Raw genomic sequence first — 23,022 nt, forward strand, 5'->3', positions numbered from 1 at the left:
ATTTTATCAACAACACATTCATGTACATATGTTATTTTCTATAACCTTTTGTTATATCCTATAACCTTTTGTTCCATGTACCACTGTTATAATATGTTATAATTGTTTTTTTTTGGTTACCATGTTATAATGTAAAATAGGGTGGACTACGCCCTATTCTCTTGGTTATCTGGAAACCGATGTGATATCTCGATTGAATGTCGGTATATAAAATAAATAAATAAATAAATAGAGGGTGTGTCTAACTCTCATCTCCCAGGAAGGCAGAAGTACATCACTGACCATTATGATGTAGTGGTTGAACACGCAGTAGTAGTTTCCTTCTTATTCCTTCCCAGGGAAGTGAAAGACATGCTGATTTCAGCCATGAAACTTTCAACCAGATAATCCTATAAACTCAAGTGAGAGACGTTCTATATGGTATGGGGCCAGCTAGCTGGACTCCTTCTCTTGTGGCCCGAGGGACTTGTATCAATATTTCTTCTTCCTCATGTACTCTAGCATCAACACCTCTTTGGTAAAAGTATATATTAGCTCCATTGCAGGATATCATCAGCAGGTGTAAAGGGCTGCAATCTCTCTCTATTCTTTAGTGTTGAAGTTCATGAAGGACTTGTGGCATTCCAAGACTCTATTCAGTAAACCACCTGTACCTTGGGACCTAAATGTGGTTCTGATTCAATTCATGAAACCTCCCTTTGAACTTCCTAAATTGTTGGACCTGAAGTTTCTCACCTGAAAAGTGTTTTTTCTTGTGGCCATCATTTTGGCATAGCGAGTAAGCGAATTACAGGCTCTTGTGTCTTTGCCATACTTGAATTTTTTCCACAGCAGTAGTGTTCTGAGAACTCACTTGAAATTCCTTCCAAAAGTAATATCTGCATTTCACAAAAACCAAACAATTGTGCTGATGAAATTGTTCCTGAAACCACATGAACATAAAGGAGAGTGGGCTCTTCACTCCTTGGACTGCAAAAGAGCCCTGGAGTGTTATTTGCATTAGGTGTCTGCTTTACTGTCAATTTCCTCAACCGTTCATGTCCTTTGATCCCCCAACCATTTTGGAAGACCAGTTGACAAAAGAAATCTTTTGAATTGACTAGCGAAATGTACACTATTGTGCTCAGGCTGAGTTACAGATTTCATGTCAAGGTTCATCAGAGCCTGGTGTTTGGATTGACATTAACCTCACTTTTCACTCACATATTAAATCCATTATCAGAATTGTTTTTTACAAGCTCCACATGGTATCTGGATTAAAACTTCTAGAAGAAACAGATTTCTGGACAGTAGTGCAAGCTTCTATTCTCCGCTTGTTGATAACTACAATGCAGTCTGTCTTTTTCTGTCTGATTCATCTCTGAGGCCACTTCAATTACTGCTAAATTCTACAGGACATGTAATCTCTGGAATGCAATGTAATTAACACATTACACCAGTACTCATGGACTTATACTGGCTCCCAGTTTTACAATGGGTCGAATATAAAATAGGCACAATTGTTTTCAAGTTCATCAATTAGACTTTTGTTCATGGTCATATGCTCTTCTGAAACTGTACCAACTCTTCTGAAACTGTACCAACTGAGACCGCCCTCCCCGAGAAGACCGGTCCCTTTAAAAGGTCGGTCCCAGGCGCACAGATTTCTCTTCGCCCGCCGATCGCATCGCAGCCACGCGTGGTCGATGTAGACCCGCCGGGGTCAGGGGCCTACCCGATCGCTGCTGCTGCCACCAGATCTTCGGCCCTGCATCCAGGCCCGACACCCGAGTAGCCCGGAAGTGATGCCGCTCGGCTGAGACCGCCCTCCCCGAGAAGACTGGTCCCTTTAAAAGGTCGGTCCCAGGCGCACAGATTTCTCTTCGCCCACCGATCGCATCGCAGCCCCGCGTGGTCGACGTAGACTCGCTGGGGTCAGGGGCCTACCCGATCGCTGCCGCCAGAACTTCGGCCCTGCATCCAGGCCCGACACCCGACTAGCCCAGAAGTGATGCCGCTCGGCTGAGACCGCCCTCCCCGAGAAGACCGGTCCCTTTAAAAGGTCAGTCTCAGGCGCTCCGCGCCTGGCGTCGCACGCGCCAAGGAGCGCGACCTAAGGGGCATGCCCCTTAGTGTGCCCCTTGGTGAGCACCTCTTCGACAACGCAAACTCACCGACCGCAGCACTGACAGCCTGAACAGCCATGCATCAAGACCATCCTCTCCACGAACTGTAACTATAGACTATTACTTGTGCCCTTTTTAGCCCACTACTTTTCGTTGTACAATATCAAAAATGTCCAATGCATTGTCTGCCTTCAGTATTTTACTTTCTTGTACCCTCCATCACAACTACTGCTACTTCTTGCCACCTTTGACTACAACACTCCCCGTGGATTCCTACCTTGTTCCTACCTACCCCCTGCTCAGAGACAACCCTCTCTGCCTACCCCCCCCCCTCCCATACTACCAGCTGCTCCTATGGCTTCTTACCCTATCCCTCATATACATTTTCCCCTCTCCAGACTTGCCCCATCCTACACCCTTCACCCCCCTCCTCTCCGCAAATCCCTTATCCCCATCCTCACCTCCCCTCTGACACAACTCCTAGGCCTCACCACCCTCTCCATAATACTATTTAATGCTCAATCGCTATCCAAAAAAACACCCATCCTCAGTGACCACCTTATCGATTGCAAGCCTGACATCTGTGCAGTCACAGAGACTTGGTTCAAAGATTCAGATACCATCCTCATTAACCAACTCCCCACCTCTTCCTATGAAACCTTCACCATCCACAGACCCAAAAAAAGAGGAGGCGGCCTCCTGCTGGCAGCCAAAAAATGTCTAAACCTCAAACCCATCCACATAGCTACCCCTCCCAAGCTAGAAATAGGCCTTTTCAGGTCAGCTGCCCTGCAAATCTGTCTAGTATATGCTCCCCCCACCTGCCTAGAGTCTAACCCCTCACCCCTAATCGAATTCATAGTTGACTGGATAAAACCTGATATCCCTTCCATCATCCTTGGAGACTTTATCCTCCACGTCGACTCCCTTCCATGATCTGCATCATGTGAAACCCTCCTACAGTCCCTCCATGCCATAGGATTCCAGCAAATCATAGCTTCCCCCACACACAAAGCTTGACATACATTGGACCTCATGTTTATCAACTCTAACGTCCAATCCACCAACCATCCCATCTGCACCCCTGTCCCCTGGTCTGATCATCACCTAATAGAATGCCTCCTTTCCACCAACATCCCTCCCCCAAGCAACAATACCATCTGCACCACCATAATATCCAGAAAACCCTGCCCTAGTACTGAGCTAGCAAACGCACTCTCTACTTCCTTATCCAATCTAACCTGTCCAGATCCCGACACAGCACTGGCATCCTGGAATAACCTTACAGGAGACATTGCAAATAGACTTTGTCCTCTCACCAAACGAATTATAAGCCCCACCTCAAAACCTACAAAACCATGGTACACACCAGAACTTAAAACTCTAAAAAAAACACTATCAGGCAAAAGGAGAGACAATGGCGCAAGGACCCAACCCCCCAAAACTCTGCCATCTACAAAACAGCCTTACACAACTACAGACTCTCCACCCAGAAACACAAACGAGACTTCTATGCAAAAAGAATCCATGACTACAGATTCAACCCTAAAGTGCTCTTCTCCTACGTCTCAAGTCTTACCACTCCCATCCCCCCCACCATACCAGACTCCGATGCATCTTCCAAATGTGAAGAACTGGCCAACTACTTCCACAACAAAATTGCAACTCTCCTATCGAGATTCCCCCCTCCACCAACAGTCTCCCCCACTCCCCACCCGGCCTCCCCATACCCTCCCAATCCACTATGACTGCACTCGAATTTACTTCCTCCAATGAAGTGGAAAACATCATCAAAAAACTCAAACCTTCGTCCCATCCTGAGGACACCATTCCTTCCAAAGCCCTACTAGCTGCCCCAAATACCATAGCCAGAGCTATAGCAGATATCAACTGCTCACTTGCACATGGATCTGTCCCAGACATGCTCAAACACGCGATTGTCAAACCTATCCTCAAGAAACCCTCCCTGGACCCAAAAGACCCCTCCAACCTCCGCCCCATCTCCAACCTCCCTTTCATTGCCAAACTGTTCAGCTTGGAGAAGAGACGGCTGAGGGGGGATATCATAGAGGTCTTTAAGATCATGAGAGGTCTTGAACGAGTAGATGTGACTCGGTTATTTACACTTTCGAATAATAGAAGGACTAGGGGGCATTCCATGAAGTTAGCAAGTAGCACATTTAAGACTAATCGGAGAAAATTCTTTTTCACTCAACGCACAATAAATCTCTGGAATTTGTTGCCAGAGGATGTGGTTAGTGCAGTTAGTGTAGCTGGGTTCAAAAAAGGTTTGGATAAGTTCTTGGAAGAGAAGTCCATTAACTGCTATTAATCAAGTTTACTTAGGGAATAGTCACTGCTATTAATTGCATCAGTAGCATGGGATCTTCTAGGTGTTTGGGTAATTGCCAGGTTCTTGTGGCCTGGTTTGGCCTCTGTTGGAAACAGGATGCTGGGCTTGATGGACCCTTGGTTTGACCCAGCATGGCAATTTCTTATGTTCTTATGTTCTTAACTAATGGAAAGAGTTGTCAACTCCCAACTCATGGACTATCTCGAAAATCATGCTATCCTCCATGCCTCTCAATTTGGCTTCCGGAAGCATTTCAACACCGAATCGCTACTTCTCTTCCTATCCGACCACCTCCTCAGAGGCATGGGCCAAGGCCACAGCTACCTCCTTGCACTTCTCGATATTTCTGCAGCTTTCGACACCATCAGCCACCAACACCTTCTAACACGGCTGGAAATCATTGGCATCTCAGGCCTTGCCCTTGCCTGGTTCAAATCCTTCCTCTCAAACAGAAAGTTCTCCATTAAAATTGGTAATTTTACATCTGCCCCACAGCCCTTACAGCATGGAGTCCCTCAAGGCTCATCCCTCTCTTCCACCCTCTTCAATGTCTACATCACCCCACTCTGCCAACTCCTTTCGAGCCTCAAACCTAAGTTCTATCTCTACGCTGATGATGTCCAGATCATCATCCCCATACACAACTCCATCTCCGATGCTCTTGAGCACTGGGAAAACTGCCTCGCAGACATCAACTCCCTACTCACTGACCTCCATCTCGCCCTCAATACGAACAAAACAGAACTCCTACTTATATCCCCCCACTCCTCCCACTCCCACTCCCTCACACTGTCTAACAACCCCAAACTCAATCTTCTCTCAACACAACCGTTTGTGAAGGATCTTGGAGTACTCCTAGACCACCAACTAAGTATGAAGAATTATGTTAACTCTATACTCAAAGCTGGCTTTTTCAAACTTAGCGTACTTAAAAAAAAAAAACTCAGACCCCTCCTACACACCCAAGACTTCCGTACTGTAATCCAAGCTACCATCTCTTCCAAACTTGATTACTGCAATGCTCTCCTCCTAGGGCTCCCTCACTCCACGATAAAACCTCTACAAATGTTGCAAAATGCCACCGCAAGACTCATTGCAAACTCCCGTAAACATGAACACATCACTCCCATCCTCAGAGACCTCCATTGGCTCCCCATACCCTCACGCATACACCACAAAATTCTCACCATAGTACATAAAGCCATTTACACCCACAACTCCAACTGGTTAGACCTTCCGTTCACCGCTCCCCAGTCCACTCTACCTACCAGAACTGCCAACAAAGGCACCCTTCTTGTGCCTTGACTTAAAATTGCCCAGCTCTCCTCCACACGCGACCGGGCCCTCTCGATCGCTGGTCCTGTTCTCTGGAACACCCTACCGCCCAACTTGCGCCTCGAACCATGTGCGATTAAATTCAAAAAGAAATTAAAAACTCTGTTATTCAAGCAAGCCTATCCTGAATAGCCGGCCTTCAAACCTGTCTTCCTATGTATAGCCACATGGTGTTCATGCTCTCCTCATATTGAGGACCCAGTTGATTTGTTAATCTATATCTTCATAGCTGTTTCTTGTTTTCCCCATCCCCCAGTTGTTTATCCTTGTTATATGTAACTTCTAAAACTAACCAGTTCAATGTAAACCGGTATGATGTCCAAAACTAATACCAGTATATAAAAATGTTTAAATAAATAAATAAACTTATACACTGACTAAGGTCCTCACAAAGAGGCACGCTGGACATTGTCTGTAAGATCTGCATCTTTCTGAGACTAGGGATTGCACCTGCCCTGAGGTGGCCCTGGTCCTGTGGAATGCCTTCCCAGTTGTAGCGCTTATGTGAATGCTTTAAAATAGTTAAAACATTACTAAACACTTGCTTGTATAGGTGAGCCTATTTGTAATTCGAGGTCTGGTTAGAACTGAATCTAATCATTGCTCTGCACCATCTGATGTTTGGCAAGTCTGCTCTCTGTGTGCCTTTTCAAAGTTTTTTATGTAAATGTGTATGTTTTGCTATGTACATTGCTTGGGCCATTGTGTTAAGCGATTAACAAATTTTAATAAAGTTAAGAGCGAGCAAGAGTGGCTTTAGTGGCTCACCTGAACGCCACTTCTATTGAAGACATTTGCAAAGCTGCTACTAAGTCCCATTACAGTCTGAGCACTATGTCATGAAGAGACAGTAATTTTGAACAAGCAGTTTTGTACAGCCTGTGTTTAAGTTTTTTTCTATACAGTCGTTAAGATAAGGACCATCACATCGGTTTACAGTAAGGCACATAAATTAATGTTGATAAATGTATGGAATCATGTAATCTAAAAAGGTGCCATAAAGGTTTGGTTACATAAAATTATAATAAATGCTATTTGGTGAATGTGATAAATCTTGTCCTTTTATGCCTGCAATATTTTAAATACAAGTATAGTTTTATAACTGTATCTAATCCATTAGCGGTGAGATAAAATAAAAATAAGCACATATTGGGATAAGTGCTGTGTGTATTGTCTGCACATATCACAAATTGTTCATGGAGGATTATAAAACACTAAATACATAATAGTAGACAAAAAAAACAGGATAAACGTAAAGAAGAACTAAAAACTAAGCAGGATAGACATTTTGAAAATTTATATCAAGAGAGCCCGTAAGCCTGCTGGAATAAAAAGGTTGTCTAGTGGGGCTGTGTGTTAAATAGTTTGTTTATTTCCTGGTTTTTCTAGACTGATGATGGTATAAACCTTCACACCGGTTTACAATGTTTCTATACAGTAAATTCAACATAGCATACAATAATTCATAAAAACACTGATCCGCAAGGCAACCCTCAGTTTGGAATTCCCCAATAGTTATGGTTGATTTATGCCCGTTTGTCAATGGAGAAAGCAAGTTTTCTTAGCTGTAAAAAGGATTCTTCATAGACTGTAGGATAAATCAACCATATGTTTAATACCTCCCTGCCTTCCTACAGAATCACTAAACTTGCTTAAGCTCTGGAAATGACCGAGGGGCTCATGAGGCAGTGGCCATAAGCATAAACTCCCACACATACTCAGTAAGACTTTATCCGTGTTCTGAGAACTGGATCCATGTCCGCGCTGTTGGATGATATCACCCACTAGTTATGGCTGACTTTATCATTCTGTCTACGGAGGATCCTGTTTACAGGTAAACAAACTTGCTATCCTGTATGGAGGGAAAAGTATTATGGAATGTTCTTACAGCAGGCACCTTTCTGGAGAAAAGTAAATTGTATATTTTCTGATAGGTATCCCAGCATGCAGCAAAGTGCATTCCTGCCATGGTGTGTCCAGAGCTTACGGAGCAGATTCGCCGGGAGATTGCCGCCTCTATCCATCAACGTAAAGGAGACTTTGCTTGCTATTTCTTGACAGATCTCGTAACTTTTACCTTGCCTGCAGGTCAGTGCAGAAATGACTTAAATCTACCAAGTCTCCTTTGTAAGTTACGATGCTTTCTTTGAATCATCCTAAGAATTATTAAAAGAAAAGGAAAGGTATAAAGTTTTGAGACCATGTAGATCCTTTCTCAAGACTTAGATTTACCAGTTTAGAAATATTTTCCGGTCTCATTTTATTTCTGTAAAGAGAAGGCACCTATTAAGTAATTGTGCAAATGCAAATTTTACTATAGAATCTCTCCTTAACATTTTGTATTAAAAATACTTTTTACATTAATAATTGAGAACGAGTGACAGATAGTTGATCAATAGCAAAACGGTTTCTTGTGTAGAAATTCAGGATTTGAAAGATGGAGGTGAATTTAGTATACATAGAAACACGATAAGCCAAACAGACTTGTCATATTAATGAGGTGCAAAAATCCTGTTTTTCCACAACTTATAAGACTGATAAAGTTAGTGAATTTAAAACCTGGAAGGAAATGTATGAAGATAAAGCAGTACTTAAAATCAACATAAGTACTAATCCACCAAAACTGAATGTGCACAGTTAAGGCAGTTAGAATTTACATGAACTAATATATTAAGCATAATCTCCCAAATTATTAACATACAGGCTGATACAGTTAGCCTGTCGTTGGACGCACGTTTTCCCTTACCCCTTATTCAGTAAGTGGCGGAAAACGCGCGTCCAACCCGCCGAATCCAATAGCGCCCTCAACATGCAAATGCATGTTGATGGCCCTATTAGGTATGCGCGCGCGATTCAGAAAGTTAAATGTGCAGCCAAGCCGCACATTTTACTTTCAGAAATTAGCGCCTACCCAAAGGTAGGCGCTAATTTCTTCCGGCACCGGGAAAGTGCACAGAAAAGAAGTAAAAGCTGCTTTTCTGTGCACCCTCTGACTTAATATCATGGCGATATTAAGTCGGAGGTCCCGAAGGGTAAAAAAAATTTGAATTCGGCCCACGGCTGTCGGGCCGAAAACCAGACACTCAATTTTGCTGGCGTCCGGTTTCCAAGCCCGTGGCTGTCAGCGGGCTTGAGAACCAGACGCCGGCAAAATTGAGCGTCTGCTGTCAAACCCGCTGACAGCCGCCGCTCCTGTCAAAAATTAGGCCCGTTTTTACCGCCGGGCCTAATTTAAATACAGTATCGCGCGCACTGGCAAGTGGGTATTCTCCCACGGACTTTACTGTATCGGCCTGATAGTTAATAACAGCAGATAAAGACTAAAACTGTCCATCCAATCTGCCCAGCATGTTGCTTAGGATAGTAACTGCTGTGCCATACAGGTACTCCCATGCAGTTATGTTATGTTAACTTTAGGTATAACATTTCTTCATTTTTAATATATGCATAGTATATAAAGAAAATCCATGTGATTGCTTACTTAAATAATTGGCTAGGATTTTTAATATTAAGTAAAGTAGAGCACTGTATCCAAAGATCAATTAACCAGAAACTCGTTATTCAGAAGAAATCAAGGTTCCTAACCATATTATCTGAAAATTAGTTGGTTTCATATAATCTATTATCTGAAAATTCCTATTTTTTGATATTGTTTGATTAGCGATCTCCCATTATTTGAAAAAAAAATTATTTGGCACAGCCGTATTCTGGCAATTCTGGATAAATAGTGGTCTGCTATAGTAAGTAGTATTGTCTGTTCTGTAATAATTTTGATTGTTTAAATAGTATATGTGCATATTTTGTGCTTCAGATATGCTGTAGTTCTGTGACAGATTCTGTATAATGTACCTCACTTTGGGGTTCTAGGATAAGGCGAGTAACCAAATAAATACCTTACAACTGCCACAGAAAACTAAGGTCCTTCAGGATAGAATTAAAACCTGATGTCATTTTTGTGTACAACCCATTTTCCTCATAGACTTATGATGTGGGCTTCTTGGAACATATCTTGGAGAGAACAGAATGAAACACCAATGCTGTAAATGGCCAAGAATTAAAAGTTCCAACCATCCAACACCTCCCTGGCGTGGCATACTTATAGAGAGTTAATTGCATCATCCTTGGCCCTATAACTAAATATAAAGAGAAATCATGTGATTTATTAGATCACCTACAAATGGTGAGCTCCAATTATTGCTTTCTCCCAGGACAAGCAGGATGGGTGACATCATCAGATGGAGCCCTGTCACGGAACACTTTTGTAAAGTTTCTAGAACTTTGACTGGCACACTGAGCATGCCCAGCATGTCACTAACCCTGTGGCCACTGGGGTCCCCCTTCAGTCTCTTTTTTTTCCGCACAGCAGTTGCCTCGTGGTTTAGGAGCTCTGTGAGAGGTTCTTTCACCTTTCCTCATGGAAAAATTTGAAGTCCATCTTCGTTTTTCACCTTCACCGGGGTCCCCCCATCACGCTTTGTATCCTTAGACGCTCGGTAAGTGTTTTCCGCATTTTGCGGTCGGTTCCTGGCGGCATACCCTTTGATGTCTGGCCACTAACCGCGTGCCACTTTTTTCCAACATTGCGACCAGGCTTAGGAAGTGCCCCGAGTGTCCGCGATACTATGTCCATAATTGACCCGCACAATGTTTGTGTTTTGTGCCTCGGGCTTTCCCACGACGTCCATCTCTGCCTGAGTTGCGCACAGATGACCCCCAAAGGCCGGCACGCACGACTGGAAAAAATGGAGCATTTCCTAGCGTGTAGCAGATGGACTCAGGACCAATGGGTATAGTGTACTCCTGTTAGCAGTTGGAGACTGATCAGATTTCAATCTGACGTCAGCCCCTAGTACATATACCCCTGCAGGAAGTGCAGCTCCTCAGTATTTTCCGTCTCCATATCAGTTAGGGACTATCTGCATGCTCTCAGAGCGTTAGACCAAAATTAAAGAACAAAACCGAAATTTAAAGAAGAAACCTACCTGAAGACGAGCCCTGCACTCCTGTGGTGATACCCTCGGGTCCCTCCCCCAGTTGAGTTTCCCGAGGTGATTTCCGTGGTCCCTCGGAGGTGAGCCTCGGTCCGGTGGCCGATTTGCGGCAGGAACCTAGCCCCTGAATCCTCGGGCGCGGCTGAGAGGCAGTGGGTGCACCCCCTCGAGCGCGGCGGTGAAGGTATTTGCCCTCTCCCCCCCGCAGCCGGAGACTGCCCGGAGCAAAACCGGGAAGTGCCGAAGACAAGGTAAGGTGGAAATCTTCTTACTTAATCCGGTCTCCGAAGATCGAGGAGGAGCACAGGTCGGCGATCGGAATCTGTGCCACTGGGTTGATCTGCCCTAGCAGGGCTAGGCCCCGGCTGTTCCAGGGTCTGCCCACGTGGAGACCCTCCAAGGAGGTCGCCATATTGCCCGCATGATCGCCGTCGCCATCTTGGCCTTGTTCGCCGTGCCGCCCGCCGTCCGATCCGAGCGCACAAATTAAGCTTAGCGCACAAAATTAGTTGTGCGCATAATCTTAGGCGCACATAAAACCTTACGCGCATAAGTTACGCGCACAGTACAAGGCGCACATCTACTGCTAGGCGCACATCTGCGCGCACATATCAAATGCAATGGAGCGCATAAGAGCTTACGCGTCCACAGAAATGGCACCTCCAGAAACAGGAATAAAAGCTCAAGGCCTCTGCCCAGCATGCCACATCAGAGCCGCACAGAGCTAGGAAGCAGACGCCCTATGCGCACACTGTGAGGAGGCCCTGTGAGATCCAGGTCAGGGCCAATCCCACCCAGGGCCCAGTGCTAGCTCCTCAGGGGGCACCCTGGACCTAGCAGGCCCCAGTGAGTCCATCCCACAGACGGGGACCCCCAGGGAACCGGCGCCCCTCAACTTAGACCCAGCATCGATCTCCTGGGTAGAGTGATTTAAGGGGATTCACGCCTTTGTCAAAATGCAAACTGAACCCCGGGCGGACCAGCCATATATGACACCGGAAGACCCTCATGCCCCAGGACCCTCGAGGCCTAGGCACAGGCTCCCACCACCCAGAAGCCCCACCTACGGGGAAACGGATTTCTCCAAAGAAGAAGTCGAGCCCCTTGAAGAGGGAGAACTTCCCTCAGGGACAGAGCCACACCGAACCATGAGGCGCTTCTTCTCAAAGGATGAGCTTCCGGACCTTGTATCCCAATGCCTATCGGAACTCGCTATCCCGGGCCAAGGCACCCCGGGGGAACCCAGAATGACCCCCTGCTGGAGGGCCTTCGACAGACGTCTTGCCGTTTTCCTGTCTTACAGGCGGCACAACAGCTAATTGACCTGGAGTGGAATGCGCCGGAGTACTCATTCAAAGGGGGTCGAGCCTTATCGGCCATGTACCCCCTGGACCCAGCAACCAAGGAGCTTCTGGCGTGCCCTAGAATGGACGCCATAGTTTGCGCAGTCGCTAAGCACACTACCATCCCAGTGGAGGGAGGAGCGGCGCTCAAGGATGCACACGACCGGCACCTGGAAGCCATACTAAAACAAGCATTTGAGGTGGCAGCCTTGTCCCTGCAGATTGCGGCCTGCTGCACCGTGGTGACACGTTCCTGTTTATCCCAAGCCAGGAACAACACCCCGGGAGAAGGCATGGAATCGGCACTATCATTCCTCACTGACGCGGCCTCCGATCTAGTGCGCACAGCAGCCAGAGGAGTGTCATCCACAGTGGCAGCCAGGAGACAACTCTGGCTTCGAAATTGGTCGGCTGACGCCTCCTCGAAAACACGCCTCACGAGAATGCCCTTCAAAGGATCCCTCCTGTTCGGCAGCGAACTAGAGAAACTGGCTAACAAATGGGGCGACTCCCCATTACCTCGCCTGCCGGAAGACAAGACGAAGAGAAACCAGCGTCCTTTTCCCAGGTCCACCAGAGGCAGAAGCTCACAGCGCTTCAACCCTTACAAGAACAACTATCAAGCGCCCCGCCCTACGGGCAGGAACCAGTCCTTTCGGAACAAACACAACAAGAGGGGAACCAGCTCGGGTCCAGGACCCAGCCGCACCCCACAATGAGATTCAGCCGACCCATCCAAGGGAAGAAGCCATAGGGGGCAGGCTAACCCTATTCTACCACAGATGGGTCGAGAGAACTTCGGACAAATGGGTCCTAGCCATCATCCGAGAAGGGTACTACCTGGACTTCCTTCGAACCCCTCCGGACAAATTCGTGGAATCTCCCTGCCCTGATCCCCGCAAGAGGGCGGCAGTGGAAACTACACTGACCAGACTTCTGGCCCTCGAGGCCATAACCCCTACACGGGAAACAAATACTGGACATTACTCCCTTTACTTTATCGTACCCAAGAAAGAGGGTATATTCAGGCCCATCCTGGACCTCAAGTCGGTCAACCGACACCTAAGGATCCCACGCTTCCGCATGGAAACCCTACGATCGGTCATACGTGCAATACAGCCAGGAGAGTTCCTCACATCCCTGGACCTGTCGGAGGCCTACTTACATATCCCAATTCATCAGGAACACCAGCACTACCTACGCTTCAAGGTCCTGAATCGTCACTACCAGTTCCGGGCACTACCCTTCGGGTTAGCCACTGCACCCCGGACGTTCACCAAGGTAATAGTAGTGGTGGCAGCAACACTCAGGAAGGAAGGAATCCTCGTTCATCCTTACCTGGACGATTGGCTGATCAGAGCAAAATCACCGGAGGAAAGCCACCAAGCAACCAGCAGAGTCATAGCTCTACTGGAAAGCCTGGGATGGGTAGTCAACACAAGAGCTCCCTACAGCCCTAGCAGTCGCTGGAATACCTAGGAGTCCGATTCGACACAAAGGAAGACGAGGTCAGCCTGACCCCCACGAGGAGATCAAAGCTGTGGGACCGGCTCCAGACCTTGCTGAGCGCCCCTCGTCCCACAGCATGGGATTACCTGCAAGTCCTCGGACTAATGGCATCCACACTGGAAGTGGTGCCATGGGCGCAGGCCCATATGAGGCCCTGCAACGCTCACTCCTATCACAGTGGAGCCCACGATCCCAGAACTGCTCCGTACGTCTACCACTACCAGGCAGAGTCCGGACCCAGCTAAGGTGGTGGCTACAGACCAGCCACATGGGCCGGGGATCAAGACTATCCTCCCCAACCTGGACCCTGCTCACCACAGATGCCAGCCTACACGGGTGGGGAGCACACTGCGAAGAGTTAACCGCCCAAGGGCGGTGGAACGAAGAAGAGGCGGGGTGGAACATCAACCGCCTAGAAGCACGGGTGGTCAGATTAGCCTGCCTTTGGTTCGCCCACAGACTTCGAGACAAAGTGGTCAGAGTGATGTCGGACAACGCCACGACTGTAGCCTACATCAACTGGCAGGGCGGAACCAGAAGCCAACAGGTGTCCTTAGAAATAGACCCTCTGATGGCTTGGGCGGAAGCAAATCTCCAGGACATCTCCGCCGTCCACATCGCCGGGATGGACAACACCACGGCAGACTTCCTCAGCAGGGAAAATCTAAACCCAGGAGAATGGAAGCTGTCACCCACAGCCTTCAAGATGATAGTGAATCGGTGGGGGACTCCAGACATGGATCTTCTAGCAAACACATCTAACGCTCAAGTACCCAGATACTTCAGCCGCAGGCGGGGTCCGCAGTCCCAGGGGATCGACGCCCTGGTACAGGGCCTGGCCACCGGGGACCCTGCTATATGCCTTTCCGCCGTGGCCCTTGCTGGCGCCATCTCTACATCGGCAGACTCCTATCCAGATATCTGGAAATGTCGGAACCAGTACAAAAGACTGACCACCTTTTCGTCCTTCACAGCGGAAAGAGGCAAGGGGAAGCGGCCTCGCGGGCAACCATTGCCCGCTGGATCAAGGAAGTCATCAAGGCGGCCTACGTAGAAGTGAGAAAACCACCACCTCTACAGGTCAAGGCCCATTCCACCAGAGCCCAGGCGGTTTCCTGGGCAGAAACTAGAATGCTGTCACCTGCCGAGATCTGCAGGGCGGCAATGTGGTCCTCCATCCATACCTTCTCCAGATTCTACCGTCTGGATGTTCAGGCTCGGGAGGACACAGCATTTGCAAGAGCAATCCTTAATGGACCACGGGCAGCCTCCCATCCAGTTCGGGAGTAGCTTTTATACATCCCATTGGTCCTGAGTCCATCTGCTACACGCTAGGAAATGGAGAAATTACTTACCTGATAATTTCGTTTTCCTTAGTGTAGACAGATGGACTCAGCAGCCCACCCTCGGCTGCCACTATACATGGTCCTTCAACAATTCAAGGGTAAGCCATGCTTTCATTTCCCTAGGGCATCCACCCTGCCGGGTGTCGTCGCTTCCGGTTGGGCACACTGGCGGTCTCCAGCTATAGTCAACCAACCAGTTTAAGTTAATCAAGTTTTTAACGTTCTAACAAAATTTATCTAAGTTAATCATATTAAGTTAATCAATCAGTCAGTCACACATATATCCACAATGCTTTGCAAGGAAGAATACTGAGGAGCTGCACTTCCTGCAGGGGTATATGTACTCCAACTGCTAACAGGAGTACACTATACCCATTGATCCTGAGTCCATCTGTCTACACTAAGGAAAACGAAATTATCAGGTAAGTAATTTCTCCATTTGTTTGCCTCAAAACGCTCTGTTCCATTGACCCCAGTGCAGGGCGCTCTAAGTCTAGGAGGCCCATCTAACTCAAGTCGCCTCGCCAGGAAGACCGTAGAGCGAGTGACCATCACAGACATCGACCCATTCCAAAACCTCAGCGTCATTGTCCTCACCGCTGGAGAAAGACCGGGCCGAGCACTGTGGGAAACCGGCACCGACGTGCATCCCCGTCCGGTGCTGGCACAGACCACAGCAGCATTGGCCTTGACCGAGCTGCCCACGAAGAAGGCCCGGGGAGAGGATCCCCCATCCTCCTCTGGACCAGGCATTCCCCAAGCTATCAGTGCCGTGTACAGAGCCTCCACAGACTCCTGTGGAGACTCCAGTAACGCCTAGCCTTCCTCCTGCCCCAGTGCAGTATTATCCATGCCAGCCTTTAGGGAGGAATTGGACAGATTGGTCCAACAGACAGTGCTGAATGCCCTCCGGGGCTTCAAATTGCCGCCAGCCTGGAACCGGTGTCCTCTGTTAGCACCGCTCCTCGAGCATTTGGACACCCTCATCGGTGCCCTACCGACTCAACCCGTGCCATCGGATCCGCTGGCACTGACTCAACCATCGATGTCTCCACCGATTCCAATTCCGGGTTCCTCTGAGGAGGAAGAGGTGGCCTCCGACCCAGCCCCTGAACACGGGACCTGCCGATGCCGGAACCCATTCCAGGGCCATCAGGTTTATCGGTGCCTCAGTGCACCTCACTAACCTCTGTGCCCTCGGCGCCAGCACCACCTGTCTCTATGCCGCCTCGCCATCGATCTATCAATGCCACCCTCTGGAGGCCCGGCTGGTGAAGGGGAGACTCCCTATGATCCACGGGAGGATGCATCCTCTGACTACTCCTCACAAGCTTCTGAGGAACTTCTCTCGGAGCCTTCACCCCTGGAAGAAAGGCGTCGTTCTCATCCGGAAGACCTCTCCTTTTCCAGTTTTGTCAAGGAGATGTCTGAAACTATCCCATTCCAACTGGTAATGAAGGAGGACGCTCGGCACAAAATGTTGGAGGTTTTACAATTCATAGATGCTCCAAAAGAATGGCAGTCCCAGTGCACGGAGTTCTTCTCGACCTCTTGTATCGCCTATGGGATCACCCAGGTACTGTACCTCCAGTCAATAGAAAGACACATGCCACGTACCTGGTTGAACAAGCCCCGGGGTTTCAGAAGAGCCAATTGCCCCACCATTCTGTAGTTGTAGAAACAGCCCAAAAGAAAGCTAAAAGATCCCATCCACACTTCTCTGCGCCTCCTGGAAAGGAACAGAAGGTGCTGGATGCATTAGGATGCAGAGTGTTTCAAGGGTCCATTTTAATTGCTCGTATAGCAGTGTACCAACTATACATGACACAATATAATAGGAATATCTGGAAACAAGTCCAGGAATTCTGAGACCCTGTCACAGCAGTACCAGGAAACCTTAGCCTCCATCCTACAGAAAGGATTGGAAGCTGGGAAACACCAGGTCAGAGCAGCCTATGACTCTTTCGAGACAGCATCCAAAGTTTTGGCAGTGGGCATTAGTGCCAGACGTTGGGCCTGGCTCAAGGCCTCGGACCTATGCCCAGAGGTGCAGGACAAATTGGCTGATCTCCCCTGCACAGGAGAAAACCTGTTTGGGGACAAGATCCAGGACGCAGTGGCCCAGCTTAAGGACCATCAAGAAACCCTGCGTCATCTATCAATTGCCACCTCAGATGCCCTTGCTGTAGCCCATAGGGACACTAGTAAACAATTTTATAGACCACGTAGGTACTACCCTCCTACGTCCCGTGCTCGGGCCCCTCAGAGAAGGAGACACACGTCAATTGAGGACTCATAGAGTGCAGCCAGCTCCCCAAGCTGGACCTGCAGTTGGATTTTGATTTTTATCCAGAGAGAAGCAGCCGCAAACCCCCCCCCCCCCCCAATCCCACAACCCAGTTCACCAGTGGGAGGCCACCTCTGCCACTTCGCAACCAATTGGCGCCCAATTACCACCAACCGATGGATACTGTCCATCATAACCCACAGTTACCGCCTAAATTTTTCAACTGTGCCCCCGGACTCCCCACCCATTCCGGTGTGGAGCTGGGATGATCACACAGTACTTCTCAAGTCAAAGCTCTCAGCTCTTCTGTGTGCCAGAGCCGTAGAACCGGTTCCCTCAACTCAGCAGGGGAGAGGCTTCTACTCCTGGTATTTTCTAATCCCAAAAAAGACCGGCGGCCTCTGACCTATCCTAGATCTTCATGCCTTAAACAGGTTCCTCCACAAAGAACGGTTCAGAATGGTGTCCTTGGGCACCATGTTCCCTCTCCTACAGCAGGGAGATTGGCTCTGCCCTCGGGATCTATAGGACGCTTATGCCCATATTGCAATCTTTCCTCCTCATTGCAAATACCTGAGATTTGTAGTGGGACATGGGCACTATCAGTACAAGGTACTGCCGTTCAGTCTTGCCTTGGCGCCCCGAGTGTTCACAAAATGCCTGGCAGTCATGGTAGCACAGTTACGCCGCAAGGGCGTCCATGTCTTTCCTTATCTGGACGATTGGCTCCTAAAAAGCCCGTCCAGAGAAGGAGCCCTAGACTCCCTCCACCTCACCATACGACTTCTCCAGTCATTGGGTTTTCTGATAAATTACCCAAAATCCCATTTGACACCGTCTCACCAGTTCTCCTTTATTGGAGTAGACCTGGATACCACCTTGGCCAAGGTGTTCCTCCCCAACGAACACACAACCACGCTGTCCAACCTCGCCAGCTCGATCCGCCGTCGGCAAGTAGCCTTGGCTCGCCAGCTACTCAAGTTGCTAGGCCATATGGTGTCCATGGTCCATGTAACCCCAATGGCCCACCTAGCCATGAGAGTCACACAATGGACTCTGAGATCTCTTTGGAACCAAGCCACTCTCATCTGTAATCCAAATAACCAACCAGCTTCGTTTATCCCTTGCCTGGTGGATGCACAAGGCCAACTTGCGCAAAGGTCTCCCCTTCCAGCCATCAGCTCCTCAGGTGACCTTAACCAACGGACGCCTCCAACCTGGTTTGGGGAGCCCATTTGAAGGCCTGCAAACCCGAAGGGTTTGGGCAAAAGCCGAGGCAACCTGTCAGATTAATTTCTTAGAGCTTCGAGCAATGCAGTACGCCATTTACACATTCCAGGACTGCCTGTCCAACAAGGTCATCCTGATTCAAACAGACAACCAAGTAGCAATGTGGTACCTGAACAAACTGGGGGGCACGGGCTCTTATCTGCTCTTGCAGGAGGCGGCACAGATTTGGGCCTGGGCCCTGTCGCATTCCATACGACTGCGAGCCACTTATCTGGCAGGCACACAGAATGTAGTCGCAGACCGCCTCAACCGGGCACTCCAGCCCCACGAGTGGTCTCTGGATCTCTCTGTTGCGAGCAGAATCTTCCACAGGAGGGGTCAACCAGACCTCAACCTCTTTGCGTCCAACCAGAACCGCAAAGTAGAACGATTCTGCTCCCTACACAGGGACCAAAGGACATCAGCCGTAGATGCCTTCGCCCACCCCTGGACTACAGGTCTCCTATATGCGTACCCTCTGATTCTGCTGATAAGCAAGACTCTCGTGAAACTCCGACAGGACCGAGGCTCAATGAATACTCATAGCCCCTTATTGGCCATCCTAAGTCTGGTTTCCCATTCTTCGTGACCTCTCTGTCCAGGAACCCATTCGCCTGGGCAAGGTGCCCAACCTCATTACACAGAATCACGGCAAGTTTTGCCACCCGAGCCTCCAGACCCAGTCTCTGACAGTCTGGATGTTGAAAGGTTGATACTACAACCTCTCAACCTTTCTACTGACGTCTCACAAGTCCTAGTAGCTTCACGAAAGTCTTATCGTTCTAAGTGGAAGAGAGTCACCTTGTGGTGCACGCAGAAAGGCTTTGATTCCTTTCTTGCCCCATGCCACAACTCCTAGACTATCTCTGGCACCTCTCGGAATCTGGTCTCCAGCCTTTCTTCATCCGAGTACACCTGAGCGCCATCTCTGCTTACCATCGAGGTAAAGGGGACGCCCCGATATCGGCTCAACCCCTTGTGGGGCGCTTCATGAGAGGCTTTCTACAGCTTAAGCCTCCACTACGTCCACCGGTCGTGCCCTGGGACCTCAACGTAGTACTTGCACGGCTCATGTGTCCTCCGTTTGAGCCCCTGTACTCCTGTGAACTCAGATACCTCACATGTAAAGTTATTTTCCTGATAGCGATTACATCCGCTCGCAGGGTCAGTGAGTTGCAGGCCCTTGTGACCTACTCACCCTACATGAGGTTCCTCCATGACCAGGTGGTACTGAGCACTCACCCTAAATTCCTACCTAAGGTGGTAACTGACTTCCACTTAAATCAGTCCATCGTCTTGCCCATTTTCTTTCCAAGTCCTCACACTCACCCAGGTGAGCAGGCTCTGCACATCTTGGCTTGCAAGGGATAAACGAAGGCATCTTGGCTTGCCTTTTACTTAGATCGCATCGCAGTCCACAGGCAGTACACCCAACTCTATTTCCTTTGACAAAAACAAACTTGGAGTTGGAATGGGCAAGCAAACTCTGTCTAACTGGTTAGCAGACTGCATTGCATTCTGCTACCAGCAAGCAGGCCTTCCAGGTTGAGGGATGAGTGAAGGCACACTCAGTCAGGGCCATGGCAATGTCAGTAGCACACTACCGTTCAGTAGTTATTGCCGACATCTGCAGGGCCGCGATGTGGAGCTCTCTCCACACATTTGCAGCGCATTACTGTCTGGACAAGGCTGGTCGGCAAGACAGCATCTTTGGCCAGTCTGTCCTACGGAATTTGTTCCCAGTGTAAGAACCCAACTCTTCTACCTAAGCCCGCTGTGAATTTCAGGCTGCCCCTTAGTTGCCAAAAGCACCCCAGTTGTTGTGCCTGTTGCACATTTTTGAGTGCTGGTTGGCCCGCTATGTTCTAAGGCAGCCTGTAGCTTGCTATTGACCCATCTATGAGGACTACATCCTGCTTTTCCTGGGAGAAAGAGTTGCTTACCTGTAACAGGTGTTCTCCCATGACAGCAGGATGGTAGTCCTCACGAAACCCGCCCGCCTCCCCGTAGAGTTGGGTTCGATAACATTTCTTATTTTATTTTTTGCTTGTACTTTTTTGCTATAAAACAAGACTGAAGAGGGAACCCATGTGGCTGCAGGGTTAGTGGCACACTGGGCATGCTCAGTGTGCCAGTCAAAGTTCTAGAAACTTTGACAAAAGTGTTCCGTGACAGGGCTCCATATGATGATGTCACCCATCTGTGAGGACTAACACCCTGCTGTCTTGGGAGAACACCTGTTACAGGTAAGCAACTCTGCTTTGTCATAACTGTGTGACTTTGGGCAAGATATATTTGTCATAGTCTAACTGCAATTGGGTAATATTTCCTCTTCATCCTATCCCCTGGCAATTTGGTGGTCCATGCACACAACTGAGTATATTGCCAAACTATCTACCTCACCCGAATATGCAATTATTGTGATAAGATGATAAATGTAAATGTTTGCATGGAAAGCACAGTACAAATGAACAGAACTCTTTCCATAAAGAAATGCAATTTCCTGTTTCACCACATTATTCATTGACCTAGAAAAAAATGGAAATAGAGCTTTTTCATTTTCCTCCTATGCCATTCCCCCCATGGTTTTTCAGTAGGCATTTTGAGGCAGTGTGTGAGTGACTTCTGATTCCTTCAGAAATACTTAGATTTTCTTGTTATTATAGACTATATATACAGAGTGTGAAGAGTATGAAACTGTTCAGTGTTTTGCTTTTCCAGACATCGAAGATTTGCCTCCAACTGTCCAAGAAAAGCTGTTTGATGAGGTGCTTGATAGGGATGTTCAGAAAGGTAAGTGCTGAAGTTCACATGGAGACCTGCTGACCTCAGATTTTTTCTAACAGTTAACCAAGTTATCAAAGGGGTTAAACGTGTACTTTCCCTTTGAAAATTATCCCACTAAAACTAGCAATGCACATTTACACCTGCTTATTAGTGGGTGGAGTTTTTGGGAAAAACAAGCACACTTTTGGAAACATCAAAATGTGTCTAAGTGCAAACTTCTCCCAAGCCTCTGCATATTGTAGGTACAGGTCCTATGCGCTTACTTAAATCCACATATCGGGTGGGCAGTTCTGTATTTCTGTGGGTAATCTCAGAGAGTAAGGGGGATGCCATCAGTACAGCCCTGGGATGGGTCTCTTCCTTAGAAGCTTCTAGAGCTTTATTCATTCTGTCACTGAGCATGTGCTCACACAATATATTTTCTTTAATAAAAATCCCAAAGTTCCTTTTGCCCTGTATATTTTTTGATTAGATTGTAAGCTCTACTGAGTAGGGACTGTTGCTTATGTGTTTTTGTACAGTGCTTCACATGTTGAGTAAAACTATAATGATTAGTAATAGACCTATATCTTCACTGTTGCATAGGGCCCTCTTCAGTTTGCTTTTCTCTGCAGTTCTCTATGGATGTTGAGTAAAACTATAATGATTAGTAATAGACCTATATCTTCACTGTTGCATAGGGCCCTCTTCAGTTTGCTTTTCTCTGCAGTTCTCTATGGATGTTGAGTAAAACTATAATGATTAGTAATAGACCTATATCTTCACTGTTGCATAGGGTCCTCTTCAGTTTGCTTTTCTCTGTAGTTCTCTATGGATGTTGAGTAAAACTATAATGATTAGTAATAGACCTATATCTTCACTGTTGCATAGGGTCCTCTTCAGTTTGCTTTTCTCTGTAGTTCTCTATGGATGTTGAGTAAAACTATAATGATTAGTAATAGATCTATATCTTCACTGTTGCATAGGGCCCTCTTCAGTTTGCTTTTCTCTGTAGTTCTCTATGGATGTTGAGTAAAACTATAATGATTAGTAATAGATTTAATTCTCAGTGGAGCACAGGATTTGATGAGAGAGGTAAAGGTAGTGGGGCAGCTTGGCAATAATGATCATAATATTATCAAATTTGAATTAATGCCTGGAAGGAGGACAATAAACAAATGCACGGCTCTAGTGCTAAACTTTCAAATGGGTAACTTTGATAAAATGAGAAAAATAGAAAAAAACTAAAAGGAGCGGCTACAAAGGTAAAAAGTGTGCAAGAGACATGGTCATTGTTTAAAAAAAAAAAAAAAAATACCATCCTAGAAGCACAGTCCAGATGTATTCCACACATTAAGAAAGGTGGAAAAAAGGCAAAACAATTACTGGCATGGTTAAAATGTTACACTCTTGTGTTTTAGTGTGCCCTTGAGCCTCGGCCCAAGCCCAGACCTTCAGGGCCGAGCCGAGGGTTGACGGCGGACTCCGCGTGGCTAACGGGCTGACCCTCTGCCAGGCCTGCAAGCTCCCAAGGCCAGCACCCAAGGATGTTGGAAGTTGAATTGTCCTCCGATCATTCCGAGCCCTTTCGGACCTGCTGCGAACAGCATGGAGCAGCAGGCCTGGCCTGAGGTTATGGGCAGACGGAGGCCTTGACACGTAGACAGGACTATGGTCGATGCGACGGCATCGCAGACAAGACACTTAATTGATGCGAC

At 47.8% G+C, this 23,022-nt stretch overlaps 1 protein-coding gene across 3 annotated transcripts in view; it reads left to right on the forward strand.

The window, feature by feature from the left end:
• Window positions 1-23,022, forward strand: part of ZRANB1 (zinc finger RANBP2-type containing 1) — a 309,172-nt gene that overhangs the window by 165,790 nt on the left and 120,360 nt on the right. For all 3 annotated transcript variants that reach the window (XM_029610613.1, XM_029610615.1, XM_029610614.1), the window contains 2 exons: window positions 7,728-7,881; window positions 21,260-21,331. In XM_029610613.1, the coding sequence (XP_029466473.1) occupies window positions 7,728-7,881; window positions 21,260-21,331 (226 nt within the window). The remainder of the gene's footprint in view (window positions 1-7,727; window positions 7,882-21,259; window positions 21,332-23,022) is intronic.

Source organism: Rhinatrema bivittatum, chromosome 7, assembly GCF_901001135.1.
Source record: "Rhinatrema bivittatum chromosome 7, aRhiBiv1.1, whole genome shotgun sequence".
NCBI classification, from domain to species: domain Eukaryota; kingdom Metazoa; phylum Chordata; class Amphibia; order Gymnophiona; family Rhinatrematidae; genus Rhinatrema; species Rhinatrema bivittatum.